We start from the raw sequence: 25,630 nt of genomic DNA, 5'->3' as shown, positions 1-25,630 counted from the left end.
AAGGGGCTAAACATAGAGGGGACAAACAAGGACAAAGGGATTAAGTCGATTATATCGACCCCAGTGTGAAACTGGTACTTAATTTATCGATCCCAAAAGGATGAAAGGCAAAGTCGACCTCGGCAGAATTTGAACTCAGAACTTAGCAGCAGACGAAATACCTATTTCTTTACTACCCACAAGGGGCTAAACATAGAGGGGACAAACAAGGACAGATAAAGGGATTAAGTTGATTACATTGACCGCAGTGCAAAACTGGTACTTAATTTATCGACCCCGAAAGGATGAAAGGCAAAGTCGACCTCGGCGGAATTTGAACTCAGAACGTAACGACAGACAAAATACCGCTAAGCATTTTGCCCAGCGTGCTAACGTGTCTGCCAGGTCGCCGCCTTGAACATACATAACTATATATAAGCATCATCATCATCACCACAGATTAAACATCTGTCTTTCAAGATGGCAAGAATTGGACAATCCAACAGGATCTGACAAGTTGAAGGACTGTGGTGGGCTCCAATGGGTTTTTTTTTTACCATGGCTGAAAGACCTTTCTAATGCCAGCCATTTTACAAAGTGTACCAAGTGCTTTTGCTGCGGTAACAGTACTAATGAGGTCACCAAGTAACTTGTAAAGTACTAATAAGGTCACCAAGTAACTCAATGGCTAAAGTATGATAGAGGAGCAGAAACAAGATCCATGGCTATCGCAGCTGGAAAAAGGAGAGAAGACAGTGGTGAAGAGTTCTTAAGAGTATCTTCTCAACTTACAGGATGATGAATAGATATAAGAGAAATGGTGAAGAGGATTAGGTGGACAGACAGGTTTTTATATTGAGTTGAAGAAGATACTCACCTTGCATCTAAAACTCCGAGTATTTCGAAAATAATTAATTCAAACATTGTACAGCATAAAGAAAATGTGATGGAGAAAACCAGAAGGATGGCTGACCGATGAACCTGGCAAAAGAAAGACATAGCAGTGAGGGTTAGAAGGTTTTAGAAATAGCATTCACGTCTGACTTGAACCTACAAACTCATTAGGATGGTGTTTAACTCAATTTCTGAGGCATTGAAGTGACCCAGAGTACAAAACTTGCCCCTTGAGTGGGACAGAAATTCATCACATAGTGAACCCCCAGTTGCAACTGGTACTCATTTTCAGTTGAGTGGACAGCAACAAAGAGAAATGAAGCACCTTGCTCAAGATAATGCTCAGCCACCCACAGCAAGGATGACATTCCAAAGGGTGGAGCAGTTTGAATGGGAAACAATGCCCAACCCACCATTTTCGTTGGACATTTCCCATCTGATTATCATTTATTCCATAGTCTTAAAAATCATTTGGATGGAAAAGATATGAATTCTGTAGATGAAGTCAGAACAGTATGGGAAGAGTATTTTTCATCACGGACAAGTGAATTTTGGAAGAGGGGCCTTGCAAGTCTACCAGATAGATGGAAGAGCATTGTGGAAAATAAAGGACAGTATATTTTAGATTGAAAAAGAACTTTATCTTCATTTTGAAAAATAAAAGAAATATAAAAACTGCATTATTTATGGGATGACCCAATAATTCCTGACAAAATAATACACTTGCACTTTGACCTTGACTTTTGCAGGCTCTCTAAAACACAGGATGTCTACTGTGACCTTGACCTGGCCTTTCATAGATTGTCTGAGCAAAATGAAATCCACTCTGTCCACAGCAATCAGAGATCTGTTGCTGTGGTTCCTGACCTTTATTTTGTAATGCTCCCTTTTTAAAGTAGCACCCATTTAAGTGGTGAGGTATCATGACTAAACTAACTTAACAGGGATGTTAATTTTATGAATTTTACTCTAAAAAGAGATTAAATAATGTTTTAAAAAGTGAAATGATAAAAATTTAATAAAGACAAATGTAAATTTACTTTATTCATTTCAAGTTAATGACTGACCCCTGCCTGACGAGATCACATTTTATTTTAATTACTATTAAGAGTTAAATTATGTATAATCTCTATATATATAAAGCTTAAGTTGTCAGTGTGTGGCAGGTTCGGTAGCCTTTAACTAACACTATTTCCTCTGAGACCCTGAGGCGTAAGTTGACCAAAATTGAGAGAATGATATAAGAAGGCTTGCTCTTCCTTCCGTAGAAGAAAAATTTCAATTCGGACCATGTTAACACTAAAACTTATTTACATCAAAAAGGTGCTTTTTTTCCTATGAAAATCCCTATTTTTTACGATTTTTTGACTGCTGTGTCGCCATTTTTCGGTGTATTTCAACCAGAAAATTGTTCACTGAAAGAGAATAACAAGCTACATAATGCAAAATTTTTACTTTTAAAAAATTCCAATTCTAAAGGGTCGAAACAAACCTGAGCAACGCTGGGCTATACTGCTAGTTACTAATATAGGTAAAATTTAGTATGTTAATTATGTTACCTTGCTGTTCCCTTGCATGTGCCCAGTACCTTACCAGGGAGCAGAACCACTGATCTACTGTGAGAGGCATGACCCATTGTGTTTTTGAGCTTTGTACACCCAACCATGAAAAGGAATTCTTTTATGACCTTGAAATACATTCACAAATAAACGAGATTCTTTTGTGGTCTTGACTTCTGCAGCCCCTCTCAGACAATTGAGATTCAGTGTGTTCAAGACTGTTGGAGCCATCCTTGATGGGTGAGAATCAATGACCTTGACTTTCATGGACAGGTGACGAATAGTATCTCCAAAATGTAAGATCCTTTGAGACCTTGACATTTCAGACAAAAAGAGATCCATCGTGACCTTGACCTTTGCAGCAGCTTTAGGACAAAAGAAATCTTCTGTGACCTTGACCATTATAGGATCTCTTAGACCAATAAGATCAACACAGCTGATGTTCAGCTGAGTACATGGGTCAATGACATACCTCCTCCTCCAAAATTGCTAGCCTTGTGCCAAAATTTGAAGCCAATATCAATTGCAGGGTGGGCTGAGCCAGTCATGGCTATTGTTGCTTAGAAGGATAGCTAATAACCTGTGGAGTCGATGTAGGGGAAGGAGATGAGGGAGGTTAGTTTGGTTAATAAGGAACATGTGTTTTTATATTTTATAACAGAAACATATGGGAAAAAAGGGAGCTTCCCAAAGATGTTCAATTCTTGTAATGGGTGTTGGAATGCAATATTTTTACCAAACCAGCAAGATAGGGTTGGATAGGTCTGAAAATTTTGATACATTTTATAATATTCTGTGCTGTATAGTTAGAATGGTACCTCATTTTTTTCAGTTATGTAGATCAAGAGAGCTAAAGGTATATCATACCAGTCCAACAGTCAGGTTTGAACCCATATCCCATTCATGTGGTAGTTTAGATCAGTTGGTGTATTATCTAAGATAAGATCAATAATTTTGGCCACTCCTTGTAATCTCTGTGGAACTGTCCGAGATCTAAAGCTGAAGACATAATATGGTAAAACAGAGGCAGAATAATCATAGCTAAGTTTTGTATATTGATGACCTCGACTGGGTTTTGATGAGGAGGAAAGAGAGGGGAAACAAGTTATGCTTCACAGAATACTCACTTCATAATCTTTAAATAACTGTTTTAAAAAGAATACCCAGCCTCCAGCAAAAAACAGCACCTGAAAATAGTAAATAAAATACATCAGTTTTATTATATTTGTCATTGATTCTCATCATTCTATTGTTTTTAAGCAAACTTTTTCCCTGTTGGTAGGGGTTGGGTGAAGATGTATAACTTTATAACTTAAATAGGCCGAATTAAAAAACAAGCAAAATATAAAACCCTAAAAATTCAACCAATTATTTCATATGGATATTCTACAGGACAACTACCAATTCATGTTAAAATAAAAAAATACACCAATTAAAAATCAAAAATAAAATTGTCCTAAAAAATTATAACTCAACCCTATACACCCTCTAATATGTAAAAATGGACAAACACAACAATAGGGTGAAGAAGTATTAATGCAATGTTCTACAGCCAGCGACTTTGCACTGGGGTCAATCTAATCGATTTAATCCCTTTGTCTGTCCTTGTTTGTCCCCTCTATGTTTAGCCCCTTGTGGGCAATAAAGAAATAAGAAGCAAACTAGATAATTTATAGTAGCTTTTTATTTTCTTCTCCTACCCCAATCCTTCGTCTCACCACTCTCTCATTTACCCCCAGACCTTACTTTTCACTCTCTCTCCTACAACTGCCTTCATTAACACCATCTCTTCACAGTAAACTAGTATAACTCCATTAAAAACAGTCTTGAAGCCTGATGATTGGTCCAACCCATGCTGGTATGGCAGACACACTAACCCATCTACTCACACTATCACCACTTCCACTCTGTGCCTTCTCACTAATCCCTCACATTACACTTCCCCTTCTCCTCTACTCTCAAACCCAAAACTGTCCCTTCTATTCTTCCCTCCATTACTATTTTCTCACACGTGACCTACAAGGTGAACTAACAGTGCTGGTCCCACAAAAAACACCCAATCCACCATGCAAGGGATTGGTAATTGATTCAAACAGCAACAACGCAGGCCTTGAAAGGACTCTTTAGACTCATTGACGACAAGGCAACTTAACCAGTGATGATGCTGTGAAAAATTGTACCCAGCACATTCTTATAGGGTAGTTGAGGTTAGGGATGGCATCAAAAATGAGACGATTGGAGCGAAAGGTGGTCTTCAAATCCATTGAAACCTATTGACCCTTTCTACCCAAGCCAGCAGGGAAATGGACATAAAATGACAATAATAATAAATTGCCCTGATGCAGTACCAGGCAGTGGCTCCCATGGCTTCTCATCTTAACTGATTGGAAGTTTTATCATGTACATTGTTTTGTCTTGGTATAAAAGATGGCCTACAGCAAATATTCTGCTCAATACCACAGATTTGCTTGTCAGTTGTTTGACCTTAACCAGGTGAGCATGTCCCTTAATGGCTGACGATATGTGCATCTCTGATCACGAGCAGAAGTAGTGGGGGAGCATCATAGCCATGTGTTGAGAGGGATTCTTTGGGGTTTGAATAATTCACCCTTGGAAACATGAGTGTTTCGTTCAACATCCTTAAACAATCCTTATTCAGGGACCTTTTGAGCAGGATGGGCTACTCGACAAGAAGAAAATTCTAACTGGGCCCCACCTGCAAGGTCATGTGCTGTTTATCTTGATATGAGATCACCATGTCGCACACATATGGTTGTGATGCATGTGCCTGGTGTACCTTTATCAGACGGGTAGTCATGATGGGTATACTGGGCTTCGTATATTTTACCCCAGTGTCACTTTGAAGACATGCGCTGCTCTCTCACTCAATAATAATAATAATAATAATAATAATTATTATTATTATTATCAATGAATCTGTACTGGTGCCAGTATCTATGACCTTCGTGGGTCATCTTAGATAGGTGAGGTCAATATGGTTGCTCTAGAAAAAGCATTTTATGTGATTAAGAGGGGTGAGACATATTAGGAACGTTGAGAGAGGAGACTGATGCAGCACTTAATGAATAGAGATGGTTTGAACATGTAGAAGCCATAGTAGTAGTAGTGGTAGTAGTAGCAGAGATGATGAGAGGAAACGGTACGTTGATGGGCAAATGGCTGTTGTGTATTTATTGACTATTTGCCAATCAGCTTGATAGAATTTTCTTTAAATGTAGTCATAAAGGTTTGTGCGCTTAGCAGCAGCAGCAGCGGAACCAACCAGGATATTTGATCAATACACTGATATGAGTCACACATGAGCTTTGTTACCAATTAATGAGAATTGAAGAATTTTCTGGTTCTTGAGAGAAATTGCAATATTTAGAATGTAATTTTGGCAACAGTTCTCTCGTTCTCTGATGAAAGTGCATGCGGCTAAAATGGGTGATTCTTCGTTTCTCAATGGAAACGAACTTGCCAAACACTCTTCCATGGCACTGTTTGTTTTGGTCTGAGTATTTATCGAAGTTTGGCAACTTTCAGCAGCAACCAATGAAAATACCCAGCCCCTAAATAAAGAATGGGCCCACTGTCACATTCCTAATTAATAATTTAAAAACCAAAAAATAAATTAATTATACATTCACCTAACATAACTTTGAACAAATTGAATTGGTTGAAGAATAAGGAACTTGTCTTTCGCTTTTCTTTTGGCAGTTTGACAACTTTTCTATTATGGTTTTGCTTAATCCAGTAATTCGGTTTAAAATGAAAATAAAGTTACTGTCAAAATTCTAATGGAAAGTTATGCATAGTTTTAATTTAGAACTTTAAAAGCAAGGGTGATCCTTACTTTTGGAGTCCTAAAAGCAAGGATGACCCATGCTTTTAGAGTCCTAAAAGCAAGGACGATCCTTACTTTTAGAGTCCTAAATTCAATCTGATATTCTGACTGAGTATTTACGCGTCAAATTAAGAATAACATGGGAAAAATAAATTCGTCTATACATAGTTTGAGTGTAAAAATTATTTTTCTCTTTAATACACACATATGCACACGGCACACATATATACGTGTACACATACACCCTATATAAATATATATATTACAAAGACAGCCAAAAGAGCAATTTGAATTTAGGACACCGGACGATACCCAATGGTCAAGGCGAGCTGGCAGAATCGTTAGCACGCCGGGCGAAATGCGTGGCCGTATTTCGTCTGTCTTTACGTTCTGAGTTCAAATTCCGCCGAGGTCGACTTTGCCTTTCATCCTTTCGGGGTCGATTAAATAAGTACCAGTTACGCACTGGGGTCGATATAATCGACTTAATCCGTTTGTCTGTCCTTGTTTGTCTCCTCTGTGTTTAGCCCCTTGTGGGTAGTAAAGAAATATATATTTATTAATTTCCTTGACCGCGGACGGAGTAGAGGAAATAAAAGGGTTCTGGTGGAGTTTGAACCCAGAAGCTGGGTATTTGGTTTTGTGACGCTCTACCGCTTGTGCCATTTGTAACACTATCTCTCGTACCAGTCCACCCGTGTGTGAAAAGCCCGAGGAGGAGAGAGAAGCGGAAGAACACGAAGAAGTCGAGGTGGAATGAAAAGACTGAGACCTACTTGAGAGAAAAGCATGACCAGGGAGTCAACGAGGAAGGAAGACATGGTCTGGCCGTGAAGAAAATAGGGGATTCTTCACAAATACGGTTGGCAGCGACGACGGTTTCGTTCCTGCAATCTATTTTATGTCGTCTTCTGGGACATAAATGGTGTTCCGGGGGTGGCGATTGCTCGAAGCTGGGACACGTAGGAGACGGGCAAAATTAAAGAGAAGACGTTGGCCATCACGTTGCTAACAACCGGTGTCACACCGAATATGTAACACCACTAACCATTGGCCAGCGCCCTTCACCAACTTTCTCTACTTGTTTGATTCCGTCACAGATTTATTCCCACCACAGATCGAATTTAACAATTTCTATGTCCGTCTTTGCCTCACCGATGGCTAATTATTAAAATAGAAATAAATTCGGTAAAAGTCCATACGTCTGTTTATTTACAAGATTGCAAAGGGGATTCCAATAAGGGATTCCCGGTCTGAACCAATGATATTTCTGCTTACATCGCAACGTAGTGGGAATCCCTGGCTGTTCCATTAAATAGCTTTACACCAACGTACAAGTGTCATTCTCGCGTCCTTTTCAAAGCAATAGCCGATACAGAAGCCGTCTCTTGTCGGAGAAAGAAATTCCCAATTCTACAAAGGACCTTGATAGTCGCTAAAAACACACCAAAAGCGAGATATAATGCGAGTTTACCGAGTTGAAGAGTGTTAAGTGTATTAGTCAGAGCACATGTTCGACGAGGAGGACGCCATATTCTGTCGGCTGTAAAAATGACAGTGGAACAGTCTTCTCTACAGCAACAAATTACCCAGGTACTGTCTTCTTCGATAACCCACCCTATTAACACACCGACTTCACGGTCTACTCAGCCATTACCTATCTACGTTTTTCAATGAATTCTTTGGTCTATTTTTAAGGCGTAATAGAACCACAACACTAATACCCCCTGCACCAGTGAAACCTTCATGTCTCTCTGCCTCCCCTCCCTCTCTCTAAAGCCGTGTCCATCACTATTGCTACCACCTCACTATTTACCTACTCACACTTCCCCTCAAGCTCTATTTAAACTCTATATTTATATATATAATAATATCCATATATATCACATATACTCTATATATACATTTAATATACACGCATATAACGTATATATATGTTTATGTATACAGATGTACGCATAAACACGTATGTATGTATATATTTATGTGTATATATGTATATAAACTGTATGTATACATAAATACGCAAATATATTTATATACACGCAATATATACAAGTAGTATACGCAAATTCACTTTCTATATATATGTATGTTTGTATGTACCTTTTACATATGTATATATGTTTATAGATGTGTATATATGTATCAGTATGTGTATATAAACTATACCTTCAAAAACTACGTGTTTCTGTGTGCATATATATACACATATACATATATATATATATACACACACACACACAAATATATGTAGACATTATACGTATAAATAATATACGCAAATGCACTTTCTATATATATATGTATGTTTGTATGTATCTTCTATATATGTATATATATGTTTATAGATGTGTATATAAACTATACCTTCAAAAACTACGTGTTTCTGTGTGTATATATCTACATATATCTACACACACACACACACAAATATATGTAGACATTATACGTATAAATAATATACGCAAATGCACTTTCTATATATATATGTATGTTTGTATGTATCTTCTATATATGTATATATATGTTTATAGATGTGTATATAAACTATACCTTCAAAAACTACGTGTTTCTGTGTGTATATATCTACATATATCTACACACACACACACACACAAATATATGTAGACATTATACATATAAATAGTATACGCAGATTCACAGTGTATACTATAAATATTATATATATATATGTATATATAAGAGTGTATATGTATATTTCATGGTGTATATGTATATTTCATGGTGTATATGTATATTTCATGGTGTATATGTATATTTCATGGTGTATTTGTATATTTCATGGTATTTGAGGAGAGGGTCTGAGGGAAATGGTGGTGTATTTTGTTGTTATTGAAGTTTTTGCTATTTGATGTCTGTGTTTCTTTGGTGTTTATTAGATTCTATGTGAGTTGATGATGTCTTTGAGTCTTTGAGACATCTTCTTTTGGCCGATCACTTTTTCTGACACCACTGGCTCTGTCTGTGTGTGTATGTGTATATATATTTATATGAATAATGTAGGTTTGTGTGTGTATGTGTTTATATATATATACATATAATTACTGTGTGTGTGTATATATATATATATATATATATATATATAGACAGACATTGGTTTGAGTGTATATGTGTATAAATATTTAGACATTGGTTTGAGTGTGTGTGTGTGTGTATATATATATTTGGACATTGGTTTGATTGTATATGTGTGTGTGTGTGTGTGTGTGTATATTTGGACATTGGTTTGAGTGTATATGTTTGTGTGTATATATATATTTGGACATTGCTTTGAGTATATGTGTATATATATATATATATTTGGACATTGGTTTAAGTGTATATGTGTGTATATATATTTAGACATTGGTGTGAGTGAGTGTGTATATATATATATATATATATCTAGACTTAGGTGTGTATATGTGCTTGTGTGTATTGAAATCGTTCTTAAAAAAGTAAATATTGAGCATACGTATATATTATGTAATGAATATATACCTTGTTGGTTGGAGTGTGTGTATATACACATATATATATGTGTTAATCCTTGGATAAGCGTGTGTAAACGCAGCTGATTTTAATTTTGACCATTTTTTTATTTTCAATCACTATATATATATATATACACACACATACGTGTGCGTATAATGTGCATGGACAGGTGAATGTGAGTATAGTGTCTATACTTTAAAGTGAAAACGGAAGCTTCTTGAATCGTTACTCGAGTTCCATGGTTCCACATGTTCAAACGATTTAATAATTCGAAACGTAAAACTTGTAGTCACGATTCAAAAAGCTTTAGAATTTATCTAAACGTTGTGTGTGTGTTTGTGCAAAACCTTGTATAACCTAGTATAAAATAAGTCGTGCCTTAGTTAATGTTGTTAAATTTATTTCCTGTATCTGATTCATCTGGTGTACTCATTCGAAAAGACATGTTATCTCGCCACTGATATCCAGTTTTTACATCGTAATTCACACTTTATCCTTTATCTGTGTGTGTGATAGCATCTGGGGCCTTGTGTTTGTGTGTGTGTATATATGCATGTGTACGCATCAGCGTGGGTGTGTCTGTGTTGACAGATGTATGCCTGCTTGTATAGGAATGTATGTATATGTCTGCCTGGTTCGTTTTTTTTTGTGTGTGTTTGTATATATGGCGTGCCTGTGCATGAGGGTAAATGCACTTCTGTGTGTGAGGGGCAGGTGGTGGGTGGATTCATTCATGTGTACTTGTGGGTCAGTGGGTGTGTCTGCTTGTGTGTGTGTGGAGGGTTGTCTGTTGTATGGGGGTAGATGTATGTAGGTATCAGCTAATGTGTGTTTTGGTGTGTTTGTACCCTGAGTATGCTTGTGTTATATACAGCATAATACACAACTTTCAAATATTGGTCTGTATCTGTCCATATTACACATTAAGAAGTTCACTACATCTTTCGATGACTGACATCCGTGCTAGTGGGATGCAAAGAGCAACATACAAGTGTGATCGTTGACAGAGCAGCTGACTGCTTCTGTGCCAGTGACACATATAAGGACACCATTCAAGTGTGATCGTTACCAGCGTTACCTTACTGGCACTTGTGCCTGTGCTAATAGGGTACCAAGAGCACCATCCGAGCGTGATCGTTGCCAGAGCGGCTAACTGGCTTCCGTGCCGGTGGCACATAAAAGGGCACCATTCGAGCGTGATCGTTACCAGTGTCGCCTTACTGGCACCTGTGCCGGTGGCATGTGTAAAAAGATTCAAGCGAGATCATTGCCAGTTCCGCCTGACTGGCCCCTGTGCCGGTGGAATGTAAAAAGCACCCACTACACTCTCGGAGTGGTTGGTGTTAGGAAGGGCATCCAGCCGTAGAAACTCTACCAGATCAAGACTGGAACCTGGTACAGCCATCTGGCTTCCCAGCCCTCAGTCAAAATTGTCCAACCCATGCTAGCATGGAAAGCGGACGTTAAACGATAATGATGATTATACACACAAATTGTGTGTGTACTCTACATAGCTTCAGTGTCTTTTTACTCTGTTTTTTATTGCTCATCAAAATATTTTTGAGATTTTCTAATGGTACAATGAAACTACCATTCCTATATCAATGTTATCGTCTGTCTCTACCACTTCCATTCTCTACCTCTCTGTAAGTAATCACTTGTACTTCTGAATATGTGCAGGAAAAAATTTGACATTAACTTGGTACAGACCAGTTTTGCTTCTTGACCAGTTGAGCTTCCATCTACCTAACTCTATAGCAATAAATACTAAGCAATGGTCTTTAAGGTTGCTGAGAGCTTCGGTCCTTGAATTTGTTGTTCAAGAGAATTTGGTAATAAACCTCACCTACATTTAGATAAACAACACAACTTCAAAATGATGGAGCATCTTGGAATATGCTAGATTTCATGCCACTAATCATTTTTACCTGGTGTGCTGACAATTGTCAGCTTGCTGCCTTCAGAGCCAGAAAATATTAACTTTACAAAAATCAGGTAAGGCCCATAATGGAATACTGCTCCTACAGCTAGATGTTGCTCCAGTCCACTCAAGTGTAAATGAGTAACCCAATGACAGGCTGGCATCCGTTCAGAAAGAATGTTGGAATCTCGGTCACCTGTATAGTATGCAAACCAGGTAATTGGCTCTAGGAGTCCTAAACTGGAGACAATATTTACTCCACTTCTTTCATTCACCTCAGGAATTACCTTTTTGCAAATGGTTTTGTTTTAGCTAATACCACTTGCATCTGTTCAAGAACAACATTAACAGCATCCATCTTTCTGATATCAGAGAGCCTGCCGAGACAATGGGCACAGTTCCTTTATCTTGACCAACCCAATAAATAAAAATGGTCAAGTCATTTAGTTGTTGATGGCTTAGTGCTCCCAGCTGTACAAGGGGTACCATTTTATCACATAATTCATGATTAAGTGGTTGACAAGTAGTTGTTTAATTTGCACTGCTGTATTTACCTCCTGCCCTAAGTACAGCCCCTAGGGATGAGGGCACCCACATATCTCACCTATATATACACACGAGCAACCCTCCTACCCCCCCCCCGTCCAATGGACGGTGCTGAGTTGTCAAACATTTAAACAAAATTTTCTCAAAACAACTTGTTTGACTGTCCCATAGGCCGCCCCTTTGAGAAACACTGATTTTTACCTAAATTTGAGACACCAGCAAAAGAGGAAATAAAGATAGACTTTTTTTTCTATTCCAAAGAAAAACGATTTCCCACGACTTTATCGATCACATTCTCACCTGGAATCGATTTTTGCAATTTTTTCAAGACTTATACACACCCTGATACCGTTGGTATCTACATATCAAATTTGAGCGCAATCGGATGGAGGATGCCCGAGATCCTAGTAGCCACACACACACACACACACACAGAATGGATTTTATATGAGATAACTACGATTACAATAGCTTTGCTCTTTGACATTGTTACATTTCTGAGCTAGAAAAAAAAAACAGATGCCTGGAAATGGTACTTAAAAGTCCTTTATTTTGATTTGTATAAAACTGGTGTGTGTTTGTCTGTTTTAAGGGTTAAGTTGAAAGGTGACAAAGGATATAAATGACTCCCTCTGTTGATAAAAAGTTTCTTAGTACAAACTGTGAACTGTATGAGATGTTTGTAAGAAATGTCACAGTGCATGACAAATATCAATAATAAATTTAGGGAACCTATGACAATTAGGAATTAAAGAGTGATCTATTGGATGTGTGTTGTGAGAGAAGAGGAGTGAAAAGTTGTTGGGTTTGTGTATATTGCAGATACAACCACACAGATATATGGACATGTGAATGGATAATACAAAGGAGGGAAAGTTTTTTTGTGTTTGGGGGAGATGAAAGGGGACTTTAGCATAAATAAATAGGTTAGAACATTGTGAAAGAAGACATGCACCCAACACCAGAGCTGAAGACACTTCCGAAAGGTGGGGCCCCGCTACGTCAAAATGGTAGAGGAGTAGGGGGCCGAATCCAGACGTGGTTCCTCCTGATGATGTCTTGAGCTAACTGAATCCTATAAAGGAGCTGTTGTGGTAGCAGACCACGAAACAACGGTTGTAATTCCTTAGAGATATACTATGGTCTACACTTATCCAATTGCTGATGCCAATCAAATTTGTTCATTAATAGATTGGGTTGTCAGAAATTTGGGTTTTTTTTCGTTTGTTTATTTTAATCCTTTTTTCTCATCAACAATTTCAATAAATCAAGAAATAATATAATTCTCCTTCATAGTTCACAACTTCTTGCCAACGTTCCATTAGCTTGTCAATGCACCAAATCTTGCCTTGAAGAATTTGAGCCATATTTTCACTTCCATATAATTGTTGAATGAAATGCCTTGCAGACTGTTGCAGTGACTGAGAACAGTTGATAATCTGATGGTGCTGTATCAGAGGAATAAGTTGGGTGTGGTAGAACTTTCTAAGGGAACCCTTAAATTGCATTTTTGGTCAAATTAGCAATGTGGGCGCAAGCATTGTTATATTGAAGAAGCAATGCCATGTTGCTGGTCGGGTTGCTCCAGCTGGAAACACTTCCTTGGGCCGACTGCATTTGCTGAACATAAAACTCTACACTGACCACATAGTTGTTTTCAAGCATTTTATAGTGCTAGTGCATGCATATACAGCTGCGTGCGTGCGCACATACATGCTAATACTGTCCAAATCTCCGACCAATCACATACAGCTAGCTGGCATTCAATTGACGTATCAAGTTTCGCGCATTTTGATTGGGTTTTGGATAGAAAATTCACAAAAAAAGTCACTTCTATTGATTTTTTAATGGCTTTGCTGGGTGACTGGGAAAATGTAAAGATGTGCACGACCACCCTTGGGCGGTTTTGAATGACCATAGAAAGTGTGAGCCCTCTAACTGAAAAATTGTGAATTTGTATAAAGGACACACACACACACAGCCAGGCATTTTGCTGTTTATATACATAGAGATTAGCTCTTTCTAATCTCATCAAATGCAGTTCTGGCTTAGTCGAAGATATTACTTACTTGTCAGGATTTTGTCATTCTGTCTTCAGCTTCATATTTATGTAAAAGCACCATTTTTCATTGCCCTAAAAGAATCTCTATATCCATGAGCACACCTTGGTGTCAAGCAAGCAAACTGGTGGTGATAGAAGATTGTTGGAGCTTGTCTTCTGTTCAGAGCATGTGGCACCCATGTACTGAGTTTTTGGACCTTATCCATTGAGTGATGGTTACAGGCAACAGTACCACGAAAGCAACCTATCTGCTGGGCCTGCCAGTACCACTTCCCTGCTGGATTGGCACAGATCCTCATGGATGAATTCATTCAGTTGGTCCTTATTCAAATGAACACATCAGCTAGAATGCAGAGATTTGTGAAGTCGAATTTCCCCTCCTTGAAGCGGAAAAAGACCCCATTTCTCTGCAGTTCTAACAGTAATAGTGCCTTTTCCATACATTGCACAAAAATCTTTCAGGCAGTTTTGGGAATTGGAATCTTGATTGAAAGTGAAACAGGAATCAGAAATGCTCCTTTCCTTTTGTTTGGAGCTCCAACATCATATGTTTGAAAAGAGGTAAAATTAAGAAAAAAAGCGATATTAATGATTATTAGAATTTGTAGAAGAATAGTTGAAAAACAAAAGAAACAAACAAACAAACACTATGATAAAAATATTTTTCCTGTTGATTGAAACAACAATGGAAAGAAACAAATGAATTTATCTGACGGCTGATTATAAATCATCGTTTGTCTATTTTCCATGCTAGCATGGACCGTATGCAATTGTAGTCCTTATTTAAAGATACTCTCGTAGATGGGGCTGAGGTTGTGTCTTGCTTGTATGTTCCATTTTCATCGTGGTTTCAATGGCTGGATACCTTTCCTAACATCACCCACTTCACGATGGGTTCTGGGTGTATTTGAAGAAGGTAACATCACCAGAGAATTTGTTTTGTCATGGCCCCTACCTGGGACGTAGTCAGTCCACCTGTGCATACCTTCCTTCTTGGGACACATAACTCTACTTGTGAAGACCTGTTGAGGCAAGTGAAAATCAAATCAAATCAAAATCGATGAACATCAATGGAATTTGTATTTTTGTGGTACCAAAGCCGGTGGCACATAAGAAAACCATCCGAACGTGGCCGTAGCCAGTACCGCATCGACTGGCCTCCGTGCTGTGGGCACGTAACAAACAGCATCCGAGTGTGGCCGTTCGCCAGCCTCGTCTGGCACCTGTGTCGGTGACACATAAAAAGCACCCACTACACTCACGGAGTGGTTGGCGTTAGGAAGGGCATCCAGCTGTGGAAACACTGCCAGATAAGACTGGAGTCTGGTGCAGCCTCCTGGCTTTCCAGACCCCGGTCGAACCGTCTAACCCATGCTAGCATGGAAAGCGGACGCTAAATGATGATGATGATGATTGGTGAGACTAAATGATTTTTTTCAATCTTATGTTGTTTCTGTTTACAAAAGGGGAACGACTATTTGTGCTGTGGGTTCAATTCCTGTTGTAAAATTGCGAGATAAATTTGGAAGAAGAGGTGAAACAACGAATGCAGAAGACGGAAGGATGTTTCCAACTTGGGAAGAAGAAAGAAAAACAGCTTCACATTTTCTTTTGCTGTAGTCTTTTACATCAGCACCATATCATCGGTTCCTCTCAGTTCGTCTTGTCAGTTTTGCATCCAGATTTGAACCTGCTGCACAAAGCTTTGTCTCTTTCTTTCTCCTCCTCATCTCTGCCTTCTACACATCTTCAAGTTGTGGGTTTCGTTGGAAATATGTCATGGATAATAATAATAATAATAATGTAGAATCAGACAGCTAACAGTCATGTGATGCTTGTCTGTGAAATGTCATTATAGTTCTTTGTTTTCCTAATCCATTTATTACCAGCAGTAATTGGATATTTCTGTTGGTTAGAGTACTCCTAACATTTGGGATGGTTTGTGTCGGAATCCACCCCTCTAACATAGACTTTGTATTGGTTTAGATCTACCCCACAAACATCGGAGACAATTTTATTGGCTTAGATCTATCCCTCTAACAGCAAAGGCACTTTGTGTATTCTGTGGATGGTAGGTTGGGTAGATCTACCCAACCACCCCACTAACAATTGTTTATACAAGAAACGGAACTTAATTGATATCAATCATTACCCATTACTCTCCTCTTTATAAATCTTCTTCAACTTACATCAATCAATGAAAAAATTTTGACATTTCTTCCTTTCCAGAGGACATGAGCTTACCTTATCTTTATATATAAAAGTAAGGTTGTGCTGTCTGTCTCCTACGATTTAGATTCCTAACTACTCCCACATTTTGCGGTGCAGTTTAACCAAAACCGGGTATCTTATAGTCGTGATTCATATCGAGCCCTTCTGGGTATTAGCACGCATCTATGATGAGTCTACGATTTAAAAAAAAATTTACCATAATTTTTTTCCATTTTAATGCATTTTTTCGCTATTATATAAGGGAAGTAACTCTCTAAAAATGTCTACGATGAGTCAACGATTTAAAAAAAAATTTACCATCATTTTTTTCCATTCTTAATGCATTTTTTTGCTATTTTTTGGCTATAACTCTCTAAAAATGCTTCTATAGTTATTTCCCTTACAAACCCAAGCAACGCCGGGCGATACTGCTAGTCTGAAATAATGCATTTCATTCTCTCTTGTATAAAAGTATTATTGTTTAGTTCCAAGTCAGTCTTCAATGAGCGACTGTTGAAAGTTTCTTTTTTTTTATTATTTATTATTATTCACCAAGCTACATTATCTAATATGTTATTTTTTTTTTATATTAGGCTATAGGGTGTAATTTGTGATTTGACAACTTAGGAGGGTTGACCGACTGAGGAGAAGCATTTTTGTTTGTTTGCGGTTCTGTATACACAAATAGTCTGTAACATGTCCTTACGGAAGCGACAGTCTTGGCTGCAGTGACTGCATTTGAAGTCACTGTCTGCCAGTGTTGTCTTGGTAATATTTTTCTTCTCATTCAAATTCTGCTGAGGTCAGCTTTGCCTCTCAGCCTTTCGGCATCAATAAAATCAGTACCAGTTACGCACTGGGATCGATGTAATCAACTAGCCACCCTCACCCTTGAAATTGCTGGCCTTGTGTCAAAATTTGAAACCAAAGTTTTTCGTTTCTTCAGCAACAAGCTTCAGCTGGTGGGGTTTAGAAATTTGCTTTCCAGGCATGTGGTTTTGGGTTCAATCCTTGTGTGTGACTCATTGGGCAAGTGACTTCTGCTATATCCCCAGGCTGACCAAAATCTTGAGTGAATTTGGTAGATGGGAACTGAAAGAAACCTTGTGTTTGGTTTACATTTATGTTCTATGGAAGCTTCAGGCTGGAAGCAGCATAGGAGAATTAGTATTGGATTCCTCATCTCATTAAACCAGATGAATTTCTGTTACTGTTTTTTGAAACCTGTGAACTACATTGTATGTGTGTGTGTGTGAGTGAGAAAGTGTGGATGCGTTTAACCATTTTCTCCTGTACGTTTCCAATTTGGCTACAGGGTGCGTGTGTGTGTTAGCCTTTCATAGTGTTGTTTCTATACGTGTGCGTTGTATATTGGTCAGTATACATCTGTGACTGATTTGCTGGGAGATTAAGTCTTAAGAATTTTCAATCTTGTTTTGAAAAATAGGAAGGTATTATCTTCCAGTAACTACAAATGACCCCCACCCCACCCCTACACACAGTTTGTATTAATGTGGCTTTTAGGCTTGGAAATTTCAATGTGTTATTACTAAAAATTATTCCCGTATAAAAATATCAAAACTGATGTTCTATATTTCATTTATAATAATGGCTGTGGTTTTTTTAAAGCTTTTTTTTTAATACTCTATATGTCCTGTCAGCTTTAATCACATCATGGATTTATTTTAATCACTTTTAGTCACATCTGACTGAGCACGTGTGGAAATCTGTTGCTGCCAATAGGTTGTAGGCAATTCTAGATTCTGTCCATGGTAGACAAAACAGCATTTAACATTGGTTTCTTCATAGTCTCTGCTGGTTGATCAAATCCTTGTGACCGTGTTAAGCTATGCTGACCATTATAAATTGTACGTGTGACACGAGGTTTCATTTTTGACATTAAAAAATACACGAACAATAGACACAGAAGAGGATTATGACAAGTATGCTGAGAGTGAATGCCATAAATATACTCAATTACTATTAATAATGAACTTGTAATTACTCTACAAGTTTGTGGAGTAATTATGTGGAAATATATACCACATTTATTTCTGTATAATAGATATTTAGGAACATGTCATCTGTGCTGGTGATACGTAAAAAGCCCCCACTACACTCACGGGAGTGGTTGGCGTTAGGAAGGGCATCCAGCTGTAGAAACACTGCCAGATCAGACTGGAGCCTGGTGCAGCCTTCTGGCTTCCCAGACCCCGGTCAAACCATCCAACCCATACTAGCATGGAAAACGGACGTTAAACGATGATGATGATGTCTGATACATAAGAACTGCTAATTACTTTTTCCTGCCCACTTGCCTTCCAAGTGTGTAACCATTATTTGAAATGGTATGATGGGACGTATGTTGTATCTATTGTCCAAGCAAAACAATGTGTAACAAACATTTTAAATCATTATAAAGAGGTTACACTTTCCTGTGATAGTGATAAATTAAATGTTCCATACATTTCTTAAGTTTGCAATATTGGATATCACAAAGGTTAATTTTGACTGAATACAGCAAAATTTTGCTAATATTTTCTAAGATTTTGTTGTCCAAAATTAGGGATGTACAGTAAACATCAAGTGCATATATACAGGAATAGATATTGTATCTGTGTGTGTGTGTGTGTGTTCTCTGACAATATCTGAGTTGCCAGTAAAACCTGCATGTAAATTGAGGACATCATAGCCTGTCTGCTGTCCTTGTTTGCTGGTCAGCTGTCCATTGCTGTTGTATCTTGATACTCCATACCCCATCTGCCATTCATTATTCTTACATAAAATACTTGATACCTGGTCTAATGTCCATCACTGTTGTGGCTACCCATACCATGATGATTGCTAGAAACTCTACTCATCCTCTCACTGTACTTGGTGCGGCACCTCTGGGCTACATTGATTGGCCCCGTATCTCTGGGTTGGGTTGCATACTTGACAACTGCTACCAACGTCTTCAGATTGTAAGTTGTTGAATACCTATTTCTTTACTACCCACAAGGGGCTAAACACAGAGGGGACAAACAAGGACAGACAAACGGATTAAGCTGATTACATCGACCCCAGTGCATAACTCGTACTTAATTTATCGACCCCGAAAGGATGAAAAGCAAAGTCGACCTCGGTGGAATTTGAACTCAGAACATAACAGCAGACGAAATACTGCTAAGCATTTCGCCCGGCGTGCTAACATTTCTGCCAGCTCGCCGCTTTAAAGTTGTTGAATCTGGTCTTAGCAGTTAATATAGCATTTATCTCTGGTCACTGATTAGTGATGGTACAAGAACATCGGTTTTTGGAGGAGCTTATTGGTCCACAATGGGATGATGTATGCATTTTTATTGATGCTTATGTTTTGGTTGATGAACAAGATGTTGTACAAGTCCATTGGTTCAAAAGGTGAGAGAGAGGCGACTATATTGATGTCTTCCTGTCAGGAATATTTATAGTATTGTTGTTGGTAAACGTAAACTGAGAATTTGTAGGTTTGTGCTTCAGTTACAGGTATACCATAGATGACCACATGGCATATTTGCTGGATTAATTCCTCTCTAGAATCTTTTTCATAAAAAGAATATTGAAACCCTTTTGTAATTCCAAAGTGTGAATGCAGGTGTAACAAAAAAAAAAATTGTTTTGAAAAGTTGAAACACTGCAGAAGCTCACCTGTCAGTGGCTTACCTGTTTGGGTCACATTGAGATGACCATTGTAGAGAATTACAAATTCACTCCATGATTAGTAAAACGACAAGATGTTTAACAGCTTCATTTGCTTTCTCTGCTGGTTGATAAATTAACGTAGCAGCTTTAACAGACTATTCTGATCATTTTTAATTGCACATATGGCACGAGATTTTCGTTTTGATATCTGGAATATATAGAGAAAATGAATGCTACAAATATACTTAGAGTAAGCATTTTGCACATTCATTGTATATATATATATATATATATATATATATATATATATATACTACACACACACACTCACATTTAGTACAAGTATATGTAAGAGTAGCTGTGTGGTAAGTAGCTTGCTTACCAACCACATGGTTCTGGGTTCAGTCCCACTGCATGACAACTTGGGCAAGTGCCTTCTACTATAGCCATGGGCCTACCAAAGCCTTGTGAGTGGTTTTGGTAGACGGAAACTGAAAGAAGCCCGTCATATATATATGTTTGTGTGTCAGTGTTTGTTACCCCACCATCACTTGACAATCGTTGTTCGGCAAAAGAGACCGATAGGTTAAGTACTAGGCTTACAGAGAATAAGTCCTGGGGTCGATTTGTTTGACCAAAGGCGGTGCTCCAGCATGGCTGCAGTCAAATGACTGAAACAAATAAAAGAATAAGTGTGAATGTCTTTCAGTGCAAAGAAGAAAGCAAACATTATTTTCTGCTCTATTGCCAATTTTCATTATCTGACCACAAGTGAAGACCCTAAGCATTCGAAGTATCTGAAGTACCCATTTTTAGGTATTTTCAATGATATTCTTTGAAACTCAGATTTTTGGGGAAGGAGTATGGCTGAGGGATTCCATACCTTGTACATAGTTATCTTGTGGGATGTGAACCCACAATTTAGAAAGGTTTAAAGTACATACCACTTTATCTTTTACTATATTAATGATTTCTAACAACAGCACTGATTACACTTGACTATAACAATTTAATTTTGTCAATCCTGGTGGGATCTGAACTGAGAATATAAAGGGATGCAACCACCACAAGGTATAATAACTTGGTTATGTCAACCCTTTGCCCTAATGACTAATATTATACGATATTTGTAGTAATAATAATAATGATATCAAATTTTAGCAAAACGCCAGAAATTCTGGAAGAGGGCTAAGTCGGTTACATCGACCCCAGTGTTTCACTGGTACTTGTTTTATTGGCCCCGAAGGGATGAAAGGAAATGTTGACCTTGGCGGAATTTGAACTGGGAACATAGACAGATGAAATGCTGCTAAGGATTTTGCTCAGCGTGCTAAGGATTCTGCCAGCCTGCTGCCATAATAATAATAATAATCCTTTCTACCGAAGGCATAAGACCTGAAATTTGGGGTGGGGAAGGGGACTGGTCGATTACAATGGCCCCCAGTCTTTCAATGGTACTTTATTTATCGCCCCCCCCCCTCCAAGAGGATGAAAGGCAAGGTCGACCTTAGCGGAAAGGAACCAGTAGGAGAACCGAGGAAGACAAGGGCAGAAATGGGGAAACGTTTATCTTGGGATGCTGAACCTCCAAAAATAAAGATGACAAAGGGATGCAACAAGTGTTATTTGCAAGTATAGAAATCCAGGGGTCAGAATATAAGAGTTCACCCAGAAGCAACACTCCATATTCTATCAGATCTTTTATATTTAACACTCGTACATGCACACTCCCTTCATGTTTATTTCATTGTCTGATTAGTTTTGCATTTACACTCTTTTACTTGTTTCAGTCATTTGACTGCGGCCATGCTAGAGCACCGCCTTTAGTCGAGCAAATCGACCCTGGGACTTATTCTTTTGTAAGCCCAGTACTTATTCTATCGGTCTCTTTTGCCGAACCGCTAAGTAACGGGAACATAAACACACCAGCATCGGTTGTCAAGCAATGCTAAAGGGACAAACACAGACACACACACACACACATACACACACACACACATATATATATATATATATATATATATACATACATATATACATACATATATACGACAGGCTTCTTTCAGTTTCCGTCTATCAAATCCACTCACAAGGCTTTGGTCGGTCCGGGGCTATAGCAGAAGACACTTGCCCAAGATGCCACGCAGTGGGACTGAACCCGCAACCATGTGGTTGGTTAGCAAGCTACTTACCACACAGCCACTCCTGCGCCTATATATGAGAACACTATATATGTTCTTAATATTATTGTGTGTGTGTGTGTGAGACTTATTTTCCAATGAGACTTGGAAACAGCTAGCTTGTGCAAGTCCAGTGAATTGAAAACTCAGCATAATGGATGCCAGTAGGTTTCAGGGGTCATCAAGAGAGACAGTGCACTGTTTTGGGGCCTTCATTTTGAGGGCTTTACAACACCCCCTCTCGCCCCGTCTCTGATGTGAGGCCCCCACCTATTGTTTTGACTGACTATTCAACTGCAAGTCCATTTTAGGACCATCATCTCTCCAGCCATAATTACATTTCAGCCACATCCAATGGCTGACCCTCTCAGCTGTTGCTCGGAACGACATCTAAGTCTCACAGAAGCAGGTAAATGCGCCTGTCTCTTCAGACTCGGTTATCTCCCACACCTGATCATTATGCGATGAAGCCTGACCTATTTCATTTCTATTCCTCAATGCTTATTCTTATTTGGTTTGTTGCCAAGTATGGTCTGGCAGACTTGGTTAAGCCATACCGCCATGGAGTCTGTTCATAAATAATGGTGCTGCTGCTAGGAATGTGGTTGTGGTGTCTGTATTGGGTGGTGGGCATCATTGTGCATCAACAAACTTTTCATGGTTTGTGTTTTGTTCTTAGTTCTCTTTATTTCCTGTAGGTGGAGTGTCAGCCTCACCAATGTACCAGTCTTGTTGTTTATTAAAGAGTGTTGATACCAATCAGATTGAATTTAGAATCATTTAGTTTTGTGCTATGTGTTACAGAACATTCAATCTACTTCCCTATGTTGTTAGGTTTTCTTGCTAAAGCCAGTCTGCATTTTAGGCTCAATTCTATTCCCTTAAAAACACGAGACTTAATGATCTTATTAAAAATTGTTCCCAGGAGTGGCTGTGTGGTAAGTAGCTTGTCTACCAACCACATGGTTCCGGGTTCAGTGGCACCTTGGGCAAGTGTCTTCTACTATAGCCTCGGGCCAACCAAAGCCTTGTGAGTGGATTTGGTAGACGGAAACTGAAAGAAGCCTGTCGTATATATGTGTATATATATATATGCGTGTGTGTGTTTGTGTCTATGTTTGTCCCCTAGCATTGCTTGACAACCGATGCTGGTGTGTTTATGTCCCTGTTACTTAGCGGTTCGGCAAAAGAGACCGATAGAATAAGTACTGGGATTACAAAAGAATAAGTCCCGGGGTCGAGTTGCTCAATTAAAGGCGGTGCTCCAGCATGGCCGCAGTCAAATGACTGAAACAAGTAAAAGAGTAAAGAGTAAATCATTTAACAGTTCAGTCTTGTCTCTGAAGTAGATGAAAAGTTAAAAATGAATTCACTGTTGTGGCCTTAAATTTTATTCAGGGGAATATTTACCTCGTTTTTGTACTTGATTTGCAAAATTCTTGATGGGAATTCCTGTGGCGAAACCCTTTCAGAAGACAACAATTCTTACTTCTTATCTACTTAACACTACCAGTTCAGAACTTGATCCATCCTAGCTTTTGAAACCTCTTATGGTAAATTGAATGTAATCTAAGCTGGTTAATAAATATTCAGTATTTGGAACAGTTTTCAAGGAGTCAACACTTCTGTTTGTCAATTTAGATCCTCATAATATCATTTCGTCATTGTGTCATCATCTCTATTTTTTACTGTAATTACCACAGTCACATCTTACTTCCATCATCATCATCATTGTTAATGACTCTGGCTGTATCCTCTTCAGTATTTCCATTTATAGGCATTGTTCTCTCATCATTGTTATTTGTCTTTCCACCCTCTCGTTAATTAATTACGAGATAATGAGTTGCCTTAAATAATTCAAGTTAACTAATAAAATTATGTCACACTATTTAACTTCATCTTTTTGATACTTTCTGTTTCTTGGGTGCCTTTGGTAACAGAGTCCACTGTGTTGCATTTAGGCCAAGCCCCCAGTTAGGAAGTGTTTGTCTTATATTCACTTCAGTTTATATTTTAACATTGGTTGGCGTTAGGAGTGGTTGGCGTTAAAAAGGGCATCCAGCTGTAGAAACACTGCCAGATCTGACTGGCCTGGTGCAGCCTTCGGGCTTCCCAGACCCCAGTTGAACCGTCCAACCCATGCTAGCATGGAAAGCAGACGTTAAACGATGATGATGATGATGGTCTAATCTCAAAAATGAGCAATTAGGGATTTGAGTTTATTTCTATTAAAAAGACAATCATTTAAATGTTCAGTTTTCTTTTATAGTATTTTCAAAGTTCATTTCTTTTATATCTTTATTTTTTAGCCTTTTGATAAAAACTGCTCCTTTTAATTTTTAAACTCTTTATAACCATATAATCTAAAAAAACAAGGCCCAAGACCAATATAGTCTTAGCTTGTAAATCTAAACTTTAACAGGACTGAAAAGTTACTTGGTGATACATTAGCCTTGTGTGTCTTAAAAGATTTGATTACAAGTCGGGAGGCTTTCAACTTGGGTGCTGGGAATCAGCAGGATCATCAATTGGGGAGTTCGAGTTGAATACTAGGTATTGTTGTTGTGACCCCCCTTCGGTCATGAATGACCATGGGATTGCACCTAGAAAATCACCCTCCGAGGCAGAAGTCTGAGCAGGGTTGTTTATGGAAGACCAGCAGTCACCCATGCATACCGACCTCCCCTCTCCACGCTACCGATGTTATCCAAGGGAAAGGCAAAGGGGCCGATACAGCTTGGCACCAGTGACGTAGCAGCTCATAAACGTGCAAGTGGCTGAGCACTCCACAGACATGTGTACCCTTAACGTAGTTCTCAGGGAGATTCAGTGTGACACAGTGTGACAAGGCTGACCCTTGGAAATACAGGTACAACAGAAACAAGAAGAAAGAGTGAGAGAAAGTTGTGGTGAAAGAATCCAGCAGGGTTCACCACCACGTCCTGCCAGTGCCTCGTGGAGCTTTAGGTGTTTTCGCTCAACAAACACTCACAAAGCCTGGTCTGGGAATCGAAACTGCGATCCTACGACTGCGAGTCTGCTGCCCTAACCAGTGGGCCATTGCACCTCCACACTTTGTATATACTTTGTGTATTGACTCCAAAACCGTGTATTTGTATGAGAGAGAGTGAGTGAGTGATGGCTGTTCCAGTGTAGAATAAGAATTCGCCAGCCTCATCTGGCTCCTGTGTCGATGGCACATAAAAAAACACCATCCGAGCGTGGTCGTCTGCTAGCCTTGTCTGGCACCTGTGTCGGTGGCACATAAAAACA

General features: G+C 38.6%; 2 protein-coding genes across 10 annotated transcripts in view; one reads left to right on the top strand and one right to left on the bottom strand.

Annotated features, from left to right (window-relative positions):
- LOC115221404 (Golgi pH regulator) overlaps positions 1–8,017 on the bottom strand; it is a 29,138-nt gene extending 21,121 nt beyond the window's left edge. The window contains exons 1-3 of one of the 2 annotated variants that reach the window (XM_036510644.1): positions 7,897–8,017; positions 3,560–3,619; positions 857–960 (exon numbers count right to left, since the gene is read on the bottom strand). In XM_036510644.1, coding sequence (XP_036366537.1) covers positions 857–903 — 47 coding nt within the window. In that variant the 5' untranslated portion in view covers positions 904–960; positions 3,560–3,619; positions 7,897–8,017. Of the gene's footprint in view, positions 1–856; positions 961–3,559; positions 3,620–7,055; positions 7,383–7,896 lie in introns of those variants that run through there. The other variant, XM_029791582.2, reaches the window with a different exon arrangement.
- Positions 7,592–25,630, top strand: part of LOC115221339 (ubiquitin carboxyl-terminal hydrolase 25) — a 56,169-nt gene continuing 38,130 nt past the window's right edge. For 4 of the 8 annotated variants that reach the window (XM_036510641.1, XM_036510640.1, XM_036510639.1 and 1 more), the window contains exon 1: positions 7,598–7,872. In XM_036510641.1, the coding sequence (XP_036366534.1) occupies positions 7,831–7,872 (42 nt within the window). In that variant the 5' untranslated portion in view covers positions 7,598–7,830. Of the gene's footprint in view, positions 7,873–25,630 lie in introns of all 8 variants that reach the window. The other 4 variants (XM_036510638.1, XM_029791510.2, XM_036510642.1 and 1 more) reach the window with 3 other exon arrangements.

The sequence above is a fragment of the Octopus sinensis genome, linkage group LG18 (assembly GCF_006345805.1).
Source record: "Octopus sinensis linkage group LG18, ASM634580v1, whole genome shotgun sequence".
In the NCBI taxonomy this organism is placed as follows: Eukaryota; Metazoa; Mollusca; class Cephalopoda; order Octopoda; family Octopodidae; genus Octopus; species Octopus sinensis.
The sequence above is the reverse complement of the archived record's forward strand: the minus strand, read 5'-3'. Positions and strand labels throughout refer to the sequence as shown.